Raw genomic sequence first — 16,715 nt, 5'->3', positions numbered from 1 at the left:
ATTGGTGATTAGTGTAACAACATGCCACTAAAATCAGGATTATTACAGAGCATTCAAAGTGTGAAGGTACTCACACTGCCTCCGCCCGGGATGTGTTTGATATTATCCTTTGAGCCACACCTGGATTGAACGCTGCTAAAGTCCAGCTTCTTATTAATTATCTGCACCTTTGGTAGCCAGAAAAGAGTCATTGCACGTCACCAATAGCTATCTGCTGGCAGGGACACTGCAGATAGCATTGGCAGTTCAGTGTACACAACATGCCAGTTATCATCAGCACTAAGATAGAGCATTGAAAGTGTGAAGGTACTCACACTGCCTCCGCCCGGGATGTGTTTGATATTATCCTTTGAGCCACACTTGGATTGAACGCTGCTAAAGTCCAGCTTCTTATTAATTATCTGCACCTTTAGTAGCCAGAAAAGAGCGTGAGAAACAACATGACCATCTGCAGCTTGACCGTGTGTTACAGCCCTAAAACCAGGAACCTGCCTTCCAGCGCCAGCAGCGAAAAGGAAAACCTAAATCTCTGCCTTGCTGCACAGATTTGTCTGCTCCTGGGCTGGAAAGGGAAGGTGGAGGTGGGCAGGTCATAGCTCGAGACTGGACAGGCTGGGGAGTGCTGGGTCCCAGGCTAAACACCAGCAAACAGCTCAGCCTGGATCCTTCCACTGAACAGAGCAGGAACTCAATGGGCAGCACAGCAAACGCACTGGGAGGCAGGGCTGGGGCACCAGCAGGGCCCAGAGACCCCAGCAGGGATCACAGACACCCCCAGGGCCCAGAGACCCCAGCAGGGATCACAGACACCCCCTGCACAACCAGTGGAATGACCAGGGATGGAGCTGAGAGAAAAACGCCTGCCCGGCTCCAGCTCCATGCCTGGTACCACAGTTCCCTTCTGGGCCAGGCACACCCGGCCTTGGGCAAACAGAATTTATCCTGGGGAGCAGGAGCTGAGTGTCCAGCACTGGGAGGGGACACCCAGCTCTGCTCTGCACTCACACTCCCTCCACAGCTGCCAAGAGAAAGCCAGAAATGCTGCCAGGGATGCAGCCCCAGGACAAGGATGCAGCTCCATGCCAGGGATGCAGCCCCAGGACAGGGATGCAGCCCCAGGACAAGGATGCAGCCCCAGGACAGGGATGCAGCCCCAGGACAAGGATGCAGCCCCATCCCAGGGATGCAGCCCCATCCAAGGGATGCAGCCCCATCCCAGTGCTGTGGCACATTCCTAACACGTCCCTGGTGGGTGGCAGTGGGGCTGGGAAGGGCTGGGCACACATGGGCACCACTGTTAGGACATTCTGCAGCCCCAGAGCCTTCCCTGCACGCTGATCTCTGTGCTCACAAAGCTGCCTCCACCCAGGGCTTGTTTCCCCCGCTGGCTGTGTCGGGAGCTGCCCTGGAGCCACCTCAGGCACCTGAGCAGCTCTTGCAGAGAGCCCCAGGGTGGAGACAACCCCTGCTCCTGCCCCACACAGCCTGGAGTGCCTGCACAGCCCCCACAGGTGGAAACGCAGGTGACAGCCCACAGGTGAGAGGCACCACGAGAGTCCCCAGCAGCGTCACCTCCCCGGGCACAGACACTGCTGGTGGCACCTTCCCCAGAGCCGAGCAGGCTCCTGGGCTCCATCCAGCATGCCAGCCCCAGCCTGCTCTGCCAGGAGAGCTCCCTGCAGCGCCCAGGCTCTCCAGCACGGAGCACCGTGGTTGTTGGCGTGTGCCTCCAGCAGGACTGTCCCAGTTTACATCACCTCATTCACAAATCAGGGCCCAGCTGTGCCAGAGCCACACGGGGCGATGCAGCCACAGCACGAGGGCTCAGACATGCAGCAGCACAGCAGAGACCTGGCCTGGCTGTTCCTCTGCCTGCCCAGCCTGGAATCTGCACGGACAGCAGGCTCCAAACCCATTTCTGAGCCTCAAAATCAAATGTCTGGGATCGGCCCCTTCTGCTCCAGCTGCAGCCTTTCTGCTGGGAGCACTCTGCAGAATCCCCAGCCATTCTGCCCTGCAAAGAGCGAGGGATTGTCCCACATTCAGCTGTCCTTACTCTTCCAGCAACAACAACAAACAGAGAGGCAGAGAGAGGGGGAAAAAAAAAAAAAGCAACTCGTAAAAGCTGGATTTAAAAAGAACAAGCAAATAATTTAACTGTTTTCCAGTAAACAAGGGTTCCTTCCAAAATCCCTGGAGAACAGGGTTTGTGGGGGTGGGAAGAAAAACCCATGTCTTGTGCTAAGTGGGCAGGAGGGCTGAGCCCCCCCAAAAAAGGACTCTGCGCTCATGTGCTGCTGTCTCATGACCAAGAGCCCTGCCCAGGCTCCAGAGCCCCCCTGGATGGTGGCACAGAGCCAGAGAATCGCGCCAGCCACGGTGGGAAATGCCTGGAAAGGCCATGGAGAAGCAGGCTGCCACTTCCCAGGATGCAGAGGAGCCAGCCCAAAGCCTCCCCCCCGTGCCAAAGGGGGGCATCCAGAGCCACCGAGGTACCTGCTCACACCAAATGCCATGCACAGCACTCAGGGAACGTCTGCTGTGGCTCTGCAAGGTCTGCAGCCAGGCAGTGCCACCCTTAGGATAGACAGTGCCACCCCCAGGACAAGCAGTGCCACCCCCAGGACAAGCAGTGCCACCCTCAGAACAGGCAGTGCCACCCTTAGGACAGGCAGTGCCACCCCCAGGACAAGCAGTGCCACCCCAGGACAGGCAGTGTCACCCTTAGGACAGGCAGTGTCACCCTCAGAACAGGCAGTGCCACCCTTAAGACAGGCAATGTCACCCCAGGACAGGCAGTGCCACCCCCGGACAGCCAATGCCACCCCAGGACAGCCAATGCCACCCTAGGACACGCAGTGTCACCCCAGGACAGGCACTGTCCCCTGCCAGGCTTGCAGAATTGAACCCAAGACCCTCATTCCCAAGCCCAGAGGTCACTTTGCTCATTAAACAACTTTTCTGGGAGTATTGAAAGGATAAAGTGCCACCAGTTCTGGCCGTGCCACCCTGCACTGTGGAGCACCTGGTGGCACAACACAACCCAAAAGCTTGCCAACAGAGCTGGATCCAAAACCCCAACGTGGGCAAAACGTGGGGTCCGAGCCCGAGACCCTCCGAAGGAGCAGACAGACCCTGCTGTGCCCTGCTGCGGGCACAGGGTGGCACTGAGAAACACAGCCCTGAGCCTGCCACCCCTCAGGGCTGCAGCTCACAGCCTCCTGCTGGGCATTGGCACCACCGGGGAATGCCATTCCCTCATGAGATCCTCTCCATGAGCTGAGCAAGGAATTCCAACCCCAAAAACCCTCCAAAGGTGGAGCGGAGCCCTGCCCACGCCCGTGCCCAGCGCTGCAGCCCCGGGGAGGCCGTGCCAGCCCAGAGGGAGCCTCCAGCACACGCTGTCCCCCCCCAGAGCAGGAGCAGGGCCCCTGTTTTTACCTTGCCACCTCCGGGCTGGTGCTTCAGGTTGTCGGTGGAGCCGATTTTGGACTTGACGTTCTTCAGGTCGGGCATGGGCGCGGCGGCGGGCGGGACGCGGGTCTTGGCGGACGCCGGCGACTTGGGGGGCGTGCGGACCACTGCCACCTTCTTGGGCTCCCTGGCTGGTGGGGTGGGCAGAGAGGGGGTGCGGGAACGGCTGCCCGGAGTCCCGGGGGAGCCGGGGCTGCTGTAACCGCTTCTGTCTCCGGACTTGGGCTGCTCACCTGCGGTTTGCACAGAGCACGGCCCCGGTCAGGACCCCTCCCCTGCTGCCCCTGGGGGGCTGCTCTGCCTCGTCCCAGAGCCCACCCAACAGCCCAGCGCGGGGGGGAGGCTGCTGGCTGCGCTCTCTGCCACTCCGTTTTGAAGGCAAAAACTGCGGTTCAAAGGCAATTTCCTAATTATCCCAGAAGGAAGATGGTCTCCACTGCCTGGATCGTCAGTAAGACTCCCCACCCGAGCGTGGCACGGCGAATTACAGACAAAAGACACTCAGAACCACTTTTCTATCAGAAATTTGGAAGCGCTTGCACAAAATTATGTTCTGCAATTAACTAAGGCTGATCGCTGAGCACTGTCCCCAGTTTGAAAAGGAAATGAAAGAAAAAAAGAAGACCCTTAAACATCACCTTTCTCAGTCTTTGCTGCTGCAGGAGGTGGCTTTTTCTGCTCCTTTCTGCCTGTTTAGTGAATGAGAAAGATGCTTAAACATAATAAAGCTGGAAAATTAATTGATTTAAGGTTTTATGCAGCTCTGGTTAAGTATGAAATATACGTATACATCCAGTGAAATGCACCATTTTAATGGAAATTCACAATGCCTGATGCTTTCTGGGGTTTTCTTCTCTGAGCATAATTGGCTAATCTCCACTCCTGTAATCGAAGAATTGATCCTCTTGCCCCTGCCCTTTGCGAATACCATCAGAGAGAAAACGAGCAGATGGATTAAAAAAAAAACGGAGCTGCCTAAATCTTCCAGATTCGAGGAAATCCCACGGGACAAAGCAACCGGCCTCGGCTGCACACCGGAGACTGCAGGAGCACAGGCACCGAGGGAGGGCTCAGAGCACCAGGTTTGCCACGAACCCCTGGCACTGCCCAGCAGCAGCACCCAGCGCCCAGCACGCGCTGCCACCGTCACCTACCGGAGCTGGGAGGGGTCTTGGGGGCCGTGGGGGTCTTGGCCGGGATGCGGGTGGCGTTGGTGGAGTTCCGCTGCGCCTGCCCCGCGCGCGCCGAGCCCGTCTTGGAGCCACCGCGCGCCTCCGGGCCCTGCGGACACAGCGGGCGTCAGGGACACGGTGGCACCCCTGGGGTCAGAGAGCCAGGGACAGGGTGGCACCCCTGGGATCACTCAGGGACAGGGTGGCACCCCTGGGATCACTCAGGGACAGGGTGGCACCCCTGCGGACACAGCGGGCGTCAGGGACAGGGTGGCACCCCTGGGATCAGAGAGCCAGGGACAGGGTGGCACCCCTGGGATCACTCAGGGACAGGGTGGCACCTCTGGGGACACAGCGGGGGTCAGGGACAGGGTGGCACCCCTCAATCAGAGAGCCAGGGACAGGGTGACACCCCTGGGATCACTCAGGGACAGGGTGACAGCCCTGCGGACACAGCAGGGTTCAGGGACAGGGTGGCACCCCTCAATCAGAGAGCCAGGGACAGGGTGGCACCCCTGGGATCAGAGAGCCAGGGATGGGCTGGTACCCCTCAGAGAGTCAGGGACAGGGTGACACCCCTGGAATCAGTCAGGGACAGGGTGACACCCCTGGGGACACAGCGGGGGTCAGGGATAGGGTGGCACCCCTCAATCAGAGAGCCAGGGACAGGGTGGCACCCCTGGGATCACTCAGGGACAGGGTGGCACCCCTGGGGACACAGCGGGCGTCAGGGACAGGGTGGCACCCCTGGGATCACTCAGGGACAGGGTGACAGCCCTGCGGACACAGCAGGGTTCAGGGACAGGGTGGCACCCCTCAATGAGAGAGCCAGGGATGGGCTGGCACCCCTGGGGACACAGCAGGACGTCAGGGACAGGGTGGCACCCCTGGGATCAGAGTCAGGGACAGGGTGACAGCCCTCAGCCACACAGTCAGAGACAGGGTGGCACCCCTGGGATCAGAGAGCCAGGGATGGGCTGGCACCCCTCAATCAGAGAGCCAGGGACAGGGTGACACCCCTGGGGACACAGCAGGACATCAGGGACAGGATGGCACCTGCCAGAGAGCCAGGGATGGGCTGGCACCCCTCAGAGAGCCAGGGACAGGGTGACACCCCTCAATCAGAGAGCCAAGGACGGGCTGGCACCCCTCAATCAGAGAGCCAGGGACAGGGTGACACCCCTGGGGACACAGCAGGACATCAGGGACAGGACGGCACGTGCCAGTCAGAGAGCCAGGGATGGGCCTGCCACCCCTCCCACTTTTCCTTGGGATTCCCCACACCTGGAATGTGCCTGTTCACACCTTGTGTCCCAAATGCACAGGCAGGGCACAGGAAAGGCTGTGACCTCTCCCAGATGGGCCCTTGGCTTTAGCTATGCCATGCACTGCACCCTCACACCTGGCTTGGCTACACCTCTGCTCTCTGAATTTCATCCTTTGGTTTCCCCCGTTTTGCCAAAATTCTGTACAGAAGATAAATTCTGTATTTATGTATTTATGTATGTAATGTAATGCATGTATGTAAAAAATACAGCATCTGTGACTGGCACAGGGTGCCCAGAGCAGCTGTGGCTGCCCCTGGATCCCTGGCAGGGTGGGACAGGGCTTGGATCACCCTGGGACAGTGGGAGGTGTCCCTGCCATGGCAGGGGTGGCACTGGATGAGATTCAATCTCATTTCTGACCCAAACCATTCCAGGTTCTGTGTGGCCTGCACCCCCTGTGCTTTCCCCATGGCTGTGTTGATGTGCCTGAACGGCACAAAGGGAGGAAGCTCTGAGGCTCTGTTCACCCTGCAGGACTGGCCATGGAATGTGGCAGCACCCGCAGCTCTGGCACAGCTCAAACCCACCCGTGAAACGCACACAGAGCTGCCAGACAAGGAGGGGCACAAAGGGACGGGGCAATGGGGGCACACCTGCAGCAAGGAGCCCTTTGTGCGCTGCGCCCTCCCAGCACCAAACACGGGTGCAGGGAGCACATTCCCCTCTCTGCAGCAGCCAGGAACGCCAGGAACGCCCTCAGGTGCTGCCCTGGCCTCTCTCCCAGCCCAGCCCCTTACCTTGGCTCTGCTTTCCTGCATTCCTGTGCTGGCAGGCCGGGGGCTGGCACTGGCAGGGCTGCAGGGTGCTTTGGAGGCACTGGGTGCTGCGTGCTGCATGGGGGCAGTGGAGCCACAGGGGTTGGCAGGGCACAAAGGTGAGGATTTCTTGGACGTGGAAATGAAATGAGATTAAATTAAATGGGGAAAAACAAAAAAAGAAAACAAAAAAACCAAAGGAAAATCAGCGTGGCAGGGAAATAAAATGGGATCGGCGACATTAAATGGGATTAGAAGGTGCAATACAGAGCTGGGTGTGGGGTGGGGACTGCCAGGGCTGTACATAGAGAAATAACCAATTTTAGTGTTAGAAAGTGATTCTATTCCTCATTTTTAACTCTTCACCTGCTGCCTTTCCCCTCAGCTTGTCCATTATCCCACCCAGGCACTAACCAGGATAATGGCCAGCTGAGCTAAACCTCCTCCAAATTACCAGAGGGACAGATATTGTTTAACTTCTGGGATTTGCCCATTACTAAACTCTGTTCCTCACCCACAGCACAACACAGCATCTTTCTGGGGGTTGTCCTGGGCAAGCCAGGAGCTGGATTTGATGATTCCTGTGGATCCCTTCCAACTCAGGGTATTCTATAATCTGGATTATTTAATTTAATGTTTTAATTCCACGTTTTGCTCTTTTCACAGTTATGCTTGTCCCCAGTGCAGTTTTGAGCCTGCCCCAAGGTCAGCTGCTGCTTTTCAGCCCTGGGCTGATAAAACACTTTCTCCAACCTCCCACCCGAGCCCATGAGCCACGTGCTTGATTCAGATTTGGATCATTTCCTCACCCTCAAAGAACCCATGGATTGCACCATCCAAACCCAGGGGAGGCAAGGAAAAATAAAAACAAATTGATTGTTTGAAACAAATGGAAAAATGGAACATAATGGGGAGGCTTCCTGAGAGGCAGGAGGGCAGGAGAGGAGCCAGAACACGGACAGGTGTCACCCCTGGTTTTGGTTTTTAGCTTACCTTGGGTTTCTTTTCATCAGCTTCGGTCCCTTCCTTGTCAACACGACCTGACAGATGGAAACACACAGTTACACCTCCTGGGACTGGTCAGGAACTCCAGACCCTGCTGGGGGTGCTCCCTGCCCCTCAATGCTGCTCCCAGAGATGTGACAGCGTCACCACCTCCTGCAGAAATCCCTGCACTACTCCACATTTCTGCACTACTCCACATTTCTGCACTACTCCACATTTCTGAGCCGGCAGATGATGCTGCTGTGTTAGTCAGCACCGGGGACCAGACACACCAGGGAGGTTTGGGAGGGAGAATTCCGCCCAGATTTCCACCCAGCTCCTGCAGGACCCACCCAGTTCAGCACAGAAAGTTCCCTCCAGCCCTCTGGAACACCCACTTGTTCTAACAATTACATAAACAGGGATGGAGGAAGCCCCAGTCCAGCAGCGCTGTGGTCTCGTTTAAGGGGTTCTTCAGTTGGTGCTGCAGAGCACTTTTATCCCTGGCTGCTGTTAATTCCCACCTCTCCTGGCAGGCTGCTCTCTGCCTCCCAGCACCCTGCCCCTTCCACCTGGGTCGGTCTAATTAGGAGATCAGGAATGGGGAGGGGATGAAGTTTGTACTCTGAGGCACTCACAGCAAGGCCATTTCCCCCCCCCATCTTCAACTAATTGGGAGGAGAAGCTGCTGATATTCTCCCCAGCGCTGGGAAACTCATCCTGGGGGATCAGCCCTTTCCTGATGACATGAATGCTGTTAATCCAGCCCTGACCCCTCCCAAATTCAGCTGAACTGGAGCCAAGCAGCCACCGAGCATCTCTGCCTTTCAGGGAAAACCATTAAATAATTGAACTTCTCCTCCTGAATCAGAGGCTGGCTGGCTCTGGGCAGTGCCTCCCCACCCTGCTGTGGTGCCAGGCTCCAGTGCAAGCCATGCCAGTGCCTGCAGCACGCGAGGGAAGCTGCACACTGCAGATCCCACAGGGAGCAAGGAGAAATGAGTGATGAGCTCTGGCTCCAGGGGGAAAAAGCTCCATCCACAATTCCTGCCTGAGCCCCAAGCCCAGCAGCATCCCCAGGCCAACGGGAGCAGCCAAGGCAGCCTGTGGGATGTGTGGAGCTGGGGGAAAAGGCAGAGCTGCCCCCAGGACCTGCCCTGGAGAGCCAGGGCTGAGGTACAACAGGTGAGGCACCAGCATGCCGTGTGCTGCTGCCCTGGCTCCTCAGCACAGCTCACAGCAACCTGCCTTTGGCCACTGAGCTGGGCCCCTGGGACACTCCTGAACCCAGGAGAGGTGGAGGGCACAAAGGAAAGGTCTAAGGGATGCTCGAGCACTGAGTGGTGAGCCCAAAGCTCTACCCAAGGCTGCCCTCCCAGCCCCACACAGTGTTCCAATGCCTCACAGGCAGCTCCTGCCGAGCCCCCAGAGCCAGCACTGAGCTGGGACACCCATCCAGGGCTGGGGTGGCAGCAGGATGCTTTGGAAGAGCAATGGACATGCCTGGCAGTGGGAAAAGGCCCTGCTGCCTCCAGCAGCAGTCAGCAGCGATATTCAAGGGGAAAGTACAAGAAACAGGAGCAGTGTGGGAGCTTTTCCACGGTTAGACCTGCCATCCTTGCCTGTTTTCCTCCTCCCTCCTCTTTAGGGAAGCCAGCCCCAAGAGTTACTGGAGCAGACATGCAAACCAGATGGCACGTGTCCTGCTGGAACAAGCTGCACACGCCAGGTGAGCCCCAGGGCACCATGCCAGAGCCACGTCCGCCTCCTCCTCTTCTCAGGTGGGACTTAAGGCGCCCACCCAACAGATCCAAGGGAATCAAAACAAAAAAAAACAGGTGAAAAAAAGCGTGATTAGGGACACGGCAGCACCATGCAAGGCACGGGGAACCGCAGCACAGGGGGTCTGTTCAATCCAGGCCAGGATTGAGTGAGGAGGGAGGGCAGGCAGGGAGCAGCAGCGCTCTGGGTCAGTCACAGCTCCAGGCCAGCTCCAAGCAGCAGCAGCAGCAGCCCCGGTGGCAGCACTGCAGTGCTGGAGCACACACCTTTGAGCAGAGGGACACGGCTGCCCTTGTCCGTGGCAATGCCACCCGGCTTCCTCCGGGGCGGCCGGCGGGCACCCGAGGCGGGCACAGCCTCTCCCGGGGCAGCATCTTCATCCTTCACACCATCCTCTGCCTCAGCAGCGAGTCTGGCTGTTTCCAGCACGGGCCCAGAGTCTTCTCCCTCCTTGGGCTCAGCTTCTTTTTGGGGGACACTGACAGAAGGCTCTGGCAGGGGGGTGTCTGCGCCTCCTTCTCCCCCCAGCAGCTCTCGCTTCTCCTCTTGGTCCTCTCCTGCTTTATGTGACTCAGCTTCGACCACAAGTGCCTCTCCTGGGGTGTCTCTGAGGACACCTTTGGACTTGTTTTCTCCATCAGATTCTTCACGAGTCTCCTGGGCAGCTGCTGGCCACGAGCCCTTTTCAGGTCCCGGAGAAACGCGCTGATCCACGAGGGAAGGCAACCCCTGCCCAGGAGTTTCATCAGCATCCCGGCCCTCATCCCTCTCCCGTCCACCAGAACCTTCCTTCACGGTGGCTCTGGCACACAAAGGTCCATCCTTGAGGTCACCTGTGCCTCCTGCTCCTGCCAGGCCCAGCTCTGGCTCTGCACTGCTGCCTCCAGAGCCTTGGTACATGTCCAGGGGGATGGGGATGGTGACCTCGATCCTGGTGGGAGCTGCTGCTGGAGCCTTGGCTTCACGGGGCAGGGGCGGCTGCTGAGGGCCCAGCCCCTGCTCTGGGGGCTGGCTGGCACCTTTCCCTGCCTCTCCCACACGCTCCTGAGGGCCAGGCTGGAGCTTGGCAGAGCCCGGCTCGCCCGGAGCTGGAGACGTGGGGTGTGAAGCATGGGCAAGAAATTAGCACAGGCATGTCAAACATCACGGAACGGGAGAGATTCAGCATTTCCACTGGCAACCAAGGGTAAAAGCGAGTCCCACCCTCCCACACACTGAACAGAAAACTCACTCCTAGAGTGGCTTGTGCCTTTAGAGAGCTCTGATCCCCACGGGAATCAGGAACAGCACCTGAGATCAGACTCCTGCTGGGTTCACCCTGCACTGCTTGAGCTGGTTGAGCTGTAGTGGTTTCCAGAAGACAGGAACATTCCCGTTTTCCCCAACACCACCACTGGGCCATCAGTCTGGTGGTCAGTGCCCACCTCTTCTTGCCCCAAGGGCCAGAGCCCTGCTGGCCTCCCCTCCCCTTGGGAGATGCTCAGGCACACACAGGCCTGGCTTCTGAGCTCAAACCAGCTCTGCTCTGCCCTTGGATCATTCCCACTGCCCAGAAGCTTGGGAAGGGCACTCCCATGCCATGCCAGAGGAGGGCAAGGACTGGGGAGAAGAACGTGGCTGCAGCCACAGCAGTTTGGGACCCCCGAGAGCTCCAGTGCTGCTGCTCTGCCATCGCTTGGGCTGGGTGACATTTGAACCCCAGAACCTGAGGCCGCAGAGACAAAGATTTGTCCAAGATTTGTCTGATTCTGCTTTCTTTTATGGTGTGTGTGTGTGTGTGTGGAAGAGGGGATTCTGTTCTGTCACTGCTCTGTGCGTGACACAGACCTTTACAATCCCACCCAACAACTGCTGCATGAAGCCAGATCTTCCAGCTGAGCTGGAGCTTTCCTGTTGGAAGTCCCTCCAGCTGAAGGAAAGATGCCCTGAGCAATGGAGGATCCACCTGGGAACATTGCTTTGGAGCCACCAGCCCTGTCAGAATGTGCCTCTTGCATTATGAGCTGGTTCAGCTTCAAGGACTCTTTGTTTGAGCACTGATCAGGGACAGAGCCTAAATCAGAGCCCTAAATCAGAGATCACAACTGTGGCTTTGGCAGATTAACAAACAAGACCGAAATAAGAAAAGATGAAGTCAAGACCGACTTGGTCTTTCATCAGTGTCCTTCCTAACTAAAGAGAATATCACAGTTAAGTGAAACAACCACACCAAGAGCTCGTATGTGACAGCTGAAAGATGCCAGGACAGGGCAGAAAAGGCTTGGTAAAAACCTGGTGAGAAACAGCACTAAAACCAGGGCAGAGAGAACTTCAATCCCTCCACTAACAATCCTGATTTCTTTTTTTATAATGGAGCCACTATTTCATATTTAGAAGAGCCGACAGTCCAAAAACCACTGGCCAGGCAAGCAAAGGTTTTATTCTAATTGCAGGGAGCAGAGTGCACAGAATTGTGCTCATCTCTGTGTGGAAAGCAACAACAACCCTGAATTCTGCCCTGAGCTGAGAAGGCAAAACCTATTCACTTCTGTAAAAGACATGGATGTCTAAGTGCACTAATGGAGCCATGAAGAGGAAAGACACTGCTCAACTGCATTTGTTGTGTTTGCTGCACAGCAAACTGCTTCACAAAATGGCTTTTGAGTAAGATTTTAAGCAGCACAATAAATTAGTGCTGTGGGGTGCAGTGCAGGCAGGACAGAAAGAGCACAGGGTGTCCCAACCCCTAAGTCTGTCCCATGGAATCAAACCAGCACTGGGAGCTTTGGGAAAACCAATTTTCCATCAAGTCTGAACTGAGGGGAGTCAAGAGAAACTTTCCAGGTAGCCAAATGGTCCCTGGGTGATTTTCAGCCCTTCCAAGCAGACACAAAATGAATGCTGTGAGAACAGAACAGAACAGAACACTCACTGCCCACTAGGCCTGCCTTCCTCACCCACATTCCCCAAGACTGGGATGAGGAGAAAACTCCCTTAATGTGGAAGTCAGGGAAGAGTGAGCAGATTTGAGTCCTGTTTTACTTTGGAAAGGCACAGTAATTAAACAATTTGCTCCCAATTTCCTGTGGGAGAACAGGGCCTGCAGTGCCTCTGCTCAATGTGAGCAGCTCCTCTGGCCCCAGCACATCCCAGCTCTGTCCATCAGCTTTCCCAGCCTGGAGAACGCCCTGGTTTTACAGCTGGACAAACAAACACCGTGACTTTGGCCATCTGAGAGGGAAATGTGGTGTGTGAGGAGCTGGAATGAGTGTGTTGGAACACATCCCACGTGTGCATGGCCCTGCTCTGCCAGGAACAGGTAGAGCTGCACAGGGCACAGCATTTCCTCCCAGAACAGAACCCCCAAGGCACCATCAACCAGCTGCACACGTGGGCAGCCCCAGCTGGTGCCAGTGGCAGACAATTCAAGACAATTCACCCACCTTGAGTGGCATCTCCTGCAGCGTGGTCCTCCAGGTTGGGAGTGGCTCCCACGCCCGCCTCCTCGGCTGCTCCCAGGCCGGAGAAAGAAGGGGAAAAACATGGTCAAAACAAGAGTTAAGGTGAAGTGCCTGGAGGATGAATGTGCCTCCCTGCTGAGGCTGCCCAGCAGAAAGGAGCAGGATCTCTGCTGTACCACAGAAAGGAGCAGGATCTCTGCTGTACCACAGAAAGGAAATCTCCCCACACCGACGATGGATCTGGGTAGCTCTGTTCAGCCCCTGCTCTACAGAGCAGAGCAGTGTTTCACCAGCTTCCACATCCTAAATGGCAGGTTAGCACAAGCTCTTCCAGGCAGAAAACAGGCTGTTAAGGAGCAAGGAAACTCGTGGATGCACATCCTCTTCTACCCCCACCCGGCCTCCACATGGCCAGCAGCACTCCCGTGAATGTCTCTTACCTGAGCTCACCTTCTTTGGTGTCTGTGACCCACCTGTGAACCCTGCCAAGGCTGTGTGAGACCAGCAATTCCAAGCCTGACACAAAGCTAGAGAAATCCTGAACTTCAGCACTACAGGTTCATCAGAGAAGCATGGTTTTCTTCACAGTGATGATGGCTTGTCTCCACCAGCATTTTTTTCAGTTTATTCTATGGCTACCTTCAAACTAGCTTAAACAGTGATATTGGTATGCCACACTTCTCCAGTCACACTAGCACTTCTTCTGGTTTCCAAGCAGTTCAGGATACACTGGGACAGGCAGATCTTGCACCAGAGCCCCCGTGTTTCAGCCCAGGGCTCTGCCAGCACCTCAGGGAGTGGATGCAGCACAGAGATTTCACTGCTGTGAGTTTGTTTCAGCGCTTGGCCCTGGCAGAAGCCCTTTTCTACCCGCTGCTTTTCTCAGGTCCTGCCTGATGCTTCCACTGGCTATGGCACAGGGGACACGTCCCCGTTTCTCACACACAGACCTGCCCTGCCACGCACAGCACTGCCACAGTCACTCCCTGCTCTGCCTCTGGAAGGCCCCGTCCTTCCCTGGAAAACCAGGTGCAGTGAGTGCCCACAGGGCTGAATCAGTCCCTTCACTCCCTCTGCATTACCCTCCACAGCACTGCTGCAGTGGCCTGGTTTTCACCTGCCACTCCAAAGACACCCGCGGGGCTGGGCACAGCCCAGGAGCTGCAGGACAGGCACCCAGGGGCTGCTGGCACAGCAGCAACCCAGAACTGCAGGTGGGAGCCTGGAGGTGGGAGCCAGAGCCACCACAGGGCCACCAGGCAGAAGGATGGTCAGATGTGGAGCAGAGGAAGAGAGAAGAAAAGGCTGCGAGCTCCCCGAGGATGGGGAGGGCAAGAGGACAGCTCTGAGTGAGGAATGCTCTGCAGAAGAAGGAAGCAGCACCGGGAGCAGTGTCCCTGTGAGAGGTTTGGTGGTGCTGTCTCACAGCACCGACCAGTCCAGCCCTCTGCTCTGCCTGCAGCAAGAGATGAAGCTGCACCTTGGTCTCCCTCACCTGTGGTTCCTTCTGGGATCTCCCCGTGCTGTTCCGCACCACCCTGCTCCTCGTGGTCTCCTTCCTCCACTAAAGGTGCTGTGGCATCTGAAAAACAACACAGCTTTCACACAGCTGCTGGGGGGGCAAAGCCCTCCGGAGGCCAGGACGGGCCTGAAGAACATTCTGCTGCTCAGAGAAGCACTCAGAGCTGGTGGAGGGAACAACTGAGCACGGCACAGCAAAGCCAGAGCCACGGGGACACCGTGAGCTGCCCCCTGGCACACAGCGTGCCACAATGTTCTCCCTAGGCTTCTGAAGGATTTTTGGCCTTTTTGTCCAGAAATCCAGCCCTGAGAGCAGCCCCCGGTGCACAGCAATCCTGCACGGAGACACGGCTGGGCTGGAGCAGGACAGAAGAGCTCCCCTGACTGCACCAAGCAGCCCAGGGTGGCTGCACCGTGCTCTGGGACACAGGGACACCCAGCTCCGCCTGGCTGCTCGTCCTGGCAGCCCCACTCCAGCTGCAAAGCAGGATAACATCCCCTCCTGCACCAGACGGGTTCTGTGTCCTGATTTCCTGAGGCACTTTCCCAACAATCACTCAGCCCACGCCTCCAGTGGGACAGGGCTGAGACTGCTCAGCATTTCTGCCCAGCCTTCCTTCCTTTCAGAACAATTCTGCCAGCTAAAGCCTCTACCTCGCCTCTCCAAAGGCAGGTTCTTGGGATTGAAGCAGCAAAAAGTGAAGGTAATTACAACAGTGAGCAAGTCTCTGGAATGAGAGCCTTTCTACCCACGAGGCACTCAGGACCTGGGGAGCACAGTGACACAAAGCTGTGTCACTCCACACAGGACTGCACTGCCAGGGCCTTGCAGGACACAAACCACCAGCATCTTCCTGAGAACAATTCACCTTTCTGCTTTCCAGCCCACTCTGCACCTCATCCACCTCATCCAAACACCACTGGTGAAGAGACCAACAAAGGGGATTCTCCTCCTGAGAAACCCCACCAGGACACGGCACGGGGACTCTGTGGTGAGGTTGACCACGACCCCATCCATGGTGGTTCCCAAGCAGAAAGTCAAAGAGCTCCCACCTTCCGTAGTTGGGGTGCTCTTAGCGTCAGAAGTTTCAGAAACAGGCTCATCCGATCCATCATCGACTGGTATCTGAAGGGGATAGCCTGGAAAACATTCAAATACTTACAACAGGTCCTTGGCTATCACCTGGGGCCTGGGGTTACCAACTCTCATTGCCCAGAGCCACAGCTGCAAGAAGCTGCAGCTGGAGAGCGAAAACCACCTGAGCTTGAAGCAAGCAAAGCGTGAAAATGCCAACCAAAAGCACCGGGGTGACCACCAAAAGGAACAAAAGGAAACAAAAGAAAAGCCCGGTGAACCGGGCAGGCAGAAACAGCAAAGCATGGCACAAGCAGGCAAGGAGATCCCAGCAACATAAGGAGGAAAGATGTGCAGCTTCTGAGCCTCTGTTGTCCTCTCCCTCCCTCCCAGAGCAGGCTGAGCACTGCCAGGACTGCAAACCAGCCCGTGGTTGTGACAGGGCTGGAGCAGGACAACGTTCTGTGCCAAGAAACGGTGGCAAAAGTCCTCTGGAAGAGCAGGGCAAGAGGCACAAGTCTCCCCTCAGCAAGGGTGCGGGCAAATCAAATAATGAGAGCCGGGAAAAGTGATTTGGGGAAGAAGAAGCGAAATCCCTGTGAGCCTGTGGTGTGTGAGACAAGCTGAGAGGAGCTGTCGGACCGCAGTGCTGCAGAGCCAGGATGAATGGAGGCTCTGGATGCTCTCCAGGACAGAGGCCATCCATTTATCTGGCCAAAGAGGCGTCCAGAGCACCTCAAGAAAAGGAAATTAAGATGATGTTTACATGGAGCATAGCCAGGAGTGAGTCCCACCAGGTTTGCTGGCAGTGCGGGTTTCCAAGCTCAGCTGTGGAGCACGGTGGAATGAGAAAGGAAAAGCTTCTGAAGGAATGCAGGTCTGAAATATGGTGAGGAGGACTCTGGCATGGCCCCCACTCCCAGAGCTCCCTGCTCAGCTGTCCCCAGGTCCCTGTGCAGGTGAGGAAAGCAGGCAGCAAGCTGTGACCCCAAATGAGTGACCCCCAAATAAATCACCCCAAATAAAACCAGTGCTGTGCTTCCTGAGCAAACTGAGGAGTGGACACCAACACACACTCGCAAAGCTGCAGCAGAGGGGTCCCCCCTAGGCTGGGCTTGTTCTGCTCCATGGACAGTGAGACCCACGGGCAGCATTCTGCCAGCACTGCGCACGTTGGAGCACCT

At 56.8% G+C, this 16,715-nt stretch overlaps 1 protein-coding gene across 13 annotated transcripts in view; it reads right to left on the bottom strand.

The window, feature by feature from the left end:
* The window catches only part of MAPT (microtubule associated protein tau), a 43,023-nt gene that overhangs the window by 7,945 nt on the left and 18,363 nt on the right, over positions 1-16,715 (bottom strand). Inside the window, exons 3-11 of one of the 13 annotated variants that reach the window (XM_058041846.1) lie at positions 15,510-15,596; positions 14,431-14,517; positions 12,918-12,983; positions 7,723-7,769; positions 4,629-4,755; positions 4,113-4,163; positions 3,442-3,707; positions 315-407; positions 75-167 (exon numbers count right to left, since the gene is read on the bottom strand). In XM_058041846.1, the coding sequence (XP_057897829.1) occupies positions 75-167; positions 315-407; positions 3,442-3,707; positions 4,113-4,163; positions 4,629-4,755; positions 7,723-7,769; positions 12,918-12,983; positions 14,431-14,517; positions 15,510-15,596 (917 nt within the window). The remainder of the gene's footprint in view (positions 1-74; positions 168-314; positions 408-3,441; positions 3,708-4,112; positions 4,164-4,628; positions 4,756-7,722; positions 7,770-12,917; positions 12,984-14,430; positions 14,518-15,509; positions 15,597-16,715) is intronic. The other 12 variants (XM_058041850.1, XM_058041849.1, XM_058041854.1 and 9 more) reach the window with 12 other exon arrangements.

Source organism: Melospiza georgiana, chromosome 28 (assembly GCF_028018845.1).
Source record: "Melospiza georgiana isolate bMelGeo1 chromosome 28, bMelGeo1.pri, whole genome shotgun sequence".
Taxonomy (NCBI): Eukaryota; Metazoa; Chordata; class Aves; order Passeriformes; family Passerellidae; genus Melospiza; species Melospiza georgiana.
This window is presented reverse-complemented; position numbering and strand designations above follow the sequence as displayed.